The 4,948-nt window shown below is 33.8% G+C and overlaps 1 protein-coding gene across 1 annotated transcript in view; it reads left to right on the plus strand.

Moving 5' to 3' along the window:
- The window catches only part of LOC102876129 (butyrophilin subfamily 1 member A1-like), a 128,496-nt gene that overhangs the window by 12,548 nt on the left and 111,000 nt on the right, over positions 1–4,948 (plus strand). The window contains exon 6 of the mRNA XM_006882209.1: positions 1,116–1,136. Coding sequence (XP_006882271.1) covers positions 1,116–1,136 — 21 coding nt within the window. The remainder of the gene's footprint in view (positions 1–1,115; positions 1,137–4,948) is intronic.

Consider the following 4,948-nt stretch of genomic DNA (forward strand, 5'->3'; position numbering starts at 1 on the left):
ATATGTATATATATAACCAATTATTAGATTCAACTTTCAAAGCAGCTAACTTAGGGCATATATGTTTGATGGAAAATACTTTGGAAGATGTATTTGTTTGTTTTGTTCTTATTTGAAAACAAATGTTTTTTTCCCCTCTTTACTTCCTTTTCAGAACAACTTAAAAAAGAAAATGGTAAGCTTCAACATTCCATTTATAGACAAGTTATTGTCTTCTAAGGGAACTTTTTTCCCTTCAGTCTTTCCTTATTTCTGCCATTAAATTTCCTCTGGATGTATTTTCATGCCTTTTCTCTTTTGTGGTTTTTATTTATTTTTATTGTTACAACTTCCTTTGTATATTCCTCTTTTCTCTGTTGTCCTCCCATCAGTTACATTAGTCTCATTCTTGAATTACCTCTAACACATGTAGTATTTTTAATTTTTTTTTCATGATACTAGCAATAGCCCCTCCTGTCTAGTGTGAGAGAAGAGTCAGTCTGCTGTAACAAAGTATTAGACAGAGCTACTATTGTATCTGCTTTGCTCAAGATTACAGAATAAGAATGCTTTTTCTAGGCAATTCAAATCCTAAAAAGTGCTTTAGAGTGCTCCATGAAAATCAAGCCTGTTTTCTCCACTTTATGACTAGAGCCTCAGTGCCTGGACCAGTGGTGAAATTTATGCTTAGTGATGGGGACTCTTTAGAATATAATACATTCTGCAGTAATACACAGAAAGACAATATGTCAGAGTACATTTTAGTATGAATGCAATTCCAAGCTTTCCTACTGTCTCACTGCTATGTGAAAGTGTAAAACAGAGTTTTTGTTGCACTTACTTTGCTCAAGTTTCCATGATAAGAATGCTTCTTCTAACCAACACAATTCCAACAATGTGTTTAAGACAGTTTCCTAAAAAGTAAGCTTATATTTTCTGGTTTTTTTTTTTTACTTCAACTTTAGTGCCTGGACCAGTGGTGCAGTCATTCTAAGTGCTTAGTTATTAGGAATCTTCCTTTAGAAAGTATCAGACATGATATTCAACAATTAATCTGGCCACCTATGAATAGTCAGAACTTCATCATGTTATCTAACCTTCTGATCTTAAAACTTTTGTTTTTCTCATTTTTTCAGACCAAATTAAAGAAGAGAAAGGTGAGTTTATAATGAACAAAATATTCAGGGATGCCATGTCTTGATATTTGAGAGCAAAATTATGGGTATAGTTCTGGCATTTTGTCAAAACTTTGAACTGAGGAATACATTATTTGAATTTTTACTTCCATGCAACACAGGTATATCTTGATACATCTGAGGTAACTGTCGAACAATGGATTCAACATCTCTTGGCTCTTTACCATCAACTTAATAACATACTGTTGTTGTTAAGTGCCATTGAGTCACAGGCAACTCATAGTGACACTATGAAGGACACCACCTGTATAACTTTTGTCCTTTCTCCAGGTTCATAGTGTTTCCAGAGGCAAGCTATTGTGGAAGTGGATGCCACTCCTGTTTCCAAGCTTGTTTTAATCAGGGAGCTTCAACAAACACTGTTCACCATGGGCAACCATTCTTGCATTTGACTCATCAGTGTCACAGTGCTTGGCTTCACAGGAACCACGAGTTACCTCTGTACAGCAAATGGACATACCAGGGTTACATGACCTAGAAGAATGTTTCACCAAAACCATTTAAAGTCTGGGAGAGGGCCTGATAAAATTTTAAGCTAGGCCCTGGAACAGGCTCCACAGATTTGACCCCACCCTTACTTACCCTTACTGTGGGGTCAGGGCCACCCATCCACCTTTGAAGGCCGAAAATGGGAAAGACCCTAGAAACTTCCCTGGCCTGACTGCCACCAAGAGGAGCCTCCATGGAGATGCCAGCCCTCCCATTAGCTTAGCCAGCTGACTCCCCGAGTGTAGAGAGACTCCAGTCCACAAGCCTCCTGATGGATTAATAACATACTAATAAAAAAAAAAAAATAATGGGTCAAAGGAGCCTATGAGGGGAAGACATCAAGATGGATGACAGTTTCCCAAGTTTTTTAGTTTTGTTTCTCTTTTTGAATTCTAAAATGCAAACTGTGTTACATTAACACAGCAGAGAAACTACACAGTTTTCTTGTAATAATTTCTCCAATTTGAATCCTTGACATATTCTAGATTTAAAAATATCAGAAGGAATTTGTTAGCAGTGTGAATTTTGGATTTAAAAATAATGAGCTAATGACAACAACATCCTATCTTTCCAAGTATCACTTTTGTGCCACCTAGAAATTTGTAAAATGTTGAAGTAAAAATAAAGAGTATTAATACTTCATATCTCAAAGAACTGAATAAACTCAAAGGAAGAATACCTATTGGATTTTTTTTACTTGTGGGTTCCCTATAATTTTATTACTTTGTTACCTTTATTTTTCAGTTTAAATATAGTTCCCAGACCCACTATTACTTTGTATACTTGTCTTGTACTGGAGTTTGAAGGCTATTTGTGTGTTTCTAGAATGCTACTCAAAGACAGAAAATTTAGAACTCCAAAGAGTTGATATATTACAAGGAAGTGCCTTTGAAGTCAAATAAGTTTTTGATAAAACCTCAAGTCTGGAAAATGTCTAGAAAGACAGCAAATTATATATTGTTGCTTTCCTCTCTGTTTCATCTTCTAGATAATGTCATTAGTTACTCTTTTTTTTTCTATTAAAATTATTTTTTTATTATTAATTTTAGTAGACATTTACAGAGATTTTGGATTTCCTTTCATTCATTGCCTCACTTTTCTCCCTTTCCACCCCTCCCCACCAGCTCGCTCACCCCTCCGAAGAGAAAAAGAAAAAAAAAATATTCCTTTATTAGTATACAATTCCCACATCCCTTCCCCCCCACACCCCACCTCGAGTACACTTCTCTATGTAACCATTAGTTACTCTTGAATCCCACTGATGATCAAGTGTGATACTCCTTGTAAGATATGCAATGATGAGTCTCATTATAGCTCAAAGACTTGTTGAAATTCCCTGGCATTTATGATGATGGGAGTGTTTATGATGATGCTAATGAAGATATGATATTGGTGATGTGGAAATTATATCTAAATTAGTTGTTAGAGTAGCATTATGAAAAAAATCTGAATTTCAGATTATTTAAAATTTTATATATATTGAAATTAAGATTTATTCTTTCATATACTATTTGAAATATCACTTTATTATCCTTTTTCTTTTTGATGTTTCAGTCACATAGTCATACAATTAATAGCATGTATATTTAACCTTTAAAGAAGTGAACCTATGTAGCCTTTATGGTTGATTGAAAAGGTTTGGGGACATATGCTTGTTAGGTTTGGTCCTATTTGAAAGACAATATTTTTTTTCCTCTTTCTCTTTCAGAACAGCTCCAGGAAAAAAATGGTAAACTTCCATGAAAATCAGTTTATGGACATGCTGTTAACCTCCTACATGAATTTTGTTTGTTTCCTTTCTCCTTCACCTTTATTGCTAACTCCCACTGAATATATTTTGTGTGGTTTTCTCTTACAATTTTTATTTTTCTATTTCTAGCTGCTCTGTTTGCCCATTTCTATCCTATTTCTCCTTATTCCAAAAATCACATTTGTCATATTATTGAATTATCTTTAACAAATGTAAGATTTCTTCATCTTTCTTCATGATCAATATGTTTTCATGTTCAGTTTGAGATGACATAAATCTGCCATCAGAATGTGTTAGAGCTCTTGTGATATTCTGCTCCCAAAGTTCCATAGTTAAAGTAAAGCTTCTAGGTAATAGAGTTTTATCATAGTACTTGAAATAGTTCTTTAAAAACTCTCAGCTTTGTGATTGTAATATTGGTGCCTAGGTCAGTGTTGGAGTTATGCCATATACTTAGTGATTATGAATATACTTTTTTGGATATAAATTAGATTTTTTCAGAATTGTTTTTTGTTATTAATCTGGCCCCTAAGGTCAGAGTCTAATCATATTATGGAATCTGTTGACCTAGTAATTGTCTTAAGTTTTTTCTATTATTTTTCATAAAGTGAAGAAAGGTAAATCTAGGGTTTATCAATTTAGATGAATTCTTGCAAAGTCCTTGAGATTTTTTCCAAGGTTGTAAACTGCTTTGGAGGAGATGCTTCATCTTTCTCTCATAGAAGCATTGATGGATCTGAAAACTTCAACTTATGAGTTAACAGCTCAGCACCCTATGGACTATTCCAGTAGAAAATAGTGGCTTTCAATCTTATTTTTTCATCTTAGTTTTTCTTAAAAAACATTTTCCTGATGCTAAAACACACAGGCAAGTCAGGACCCTTGATTTCCTCTTCTATTACATATTAATCTAACACAGAAAGACAATGTGATGCTCAAAATTCACTGAAGCATGTTTCTTTTAAATATAACTGACAACCTAGTAGGTGCTGTTTAGCACAAAAGAGGTAATGAGTTGGCTGCTACTTGAAAGTGTTAATGCTTTAAGTTCACTCAGCAACACCTCAGAGGAAAGGCTTGAAATTTTATTTCCTAATATTGAGCCATTAAGAATCCTATGGAGCTCACTTCTGCCTATATAGACATGAGGTCACTGTGTCACTGTCAATTCATCATACACTGGTTACTGGCCAACAACCTAACAATGTGATAATAATGGAATAATGATGATCAAAACATTCTATGACAAAAAGGTTTTTTATTAAAAAATTACATTTCCTTCTTTTTTTATATAAAAAATCTTAAATCTGATTGTGATACATACATTAGCACATAACAGAAAAACTGCAGATACTCTTACAATTCAAGACATAATTTCTCCAAATTGAATTCTTGACGGGCTCTGGAATTTATGAACACCAAAAGCACTTTTTTAAAATTATTCTTAAATTTTATTAGTTTTAATGAACATTTACAGAGATTTTGGGTTCTCATTCATTCATTGTTGCACGGTTTTCTCTACCCTCCTTCCCAT

This window comes from Elephantulus edwardii, unplaced genomic scaffold (assembly GCF_000299155.1).
Source record: "Elephantulus edwardii isolate Elephantulus edwardi_28Jun2011 unplaced genomic scaffold, EleEdw1.0 scaffold00017, whole genome shotgun sequence".
NCBI lineage: Eukaryota > Metazoa > Chordata > Mammalia > Macroscelidea > Macroscelididae > Elephantulus > Elephantulus edwardii.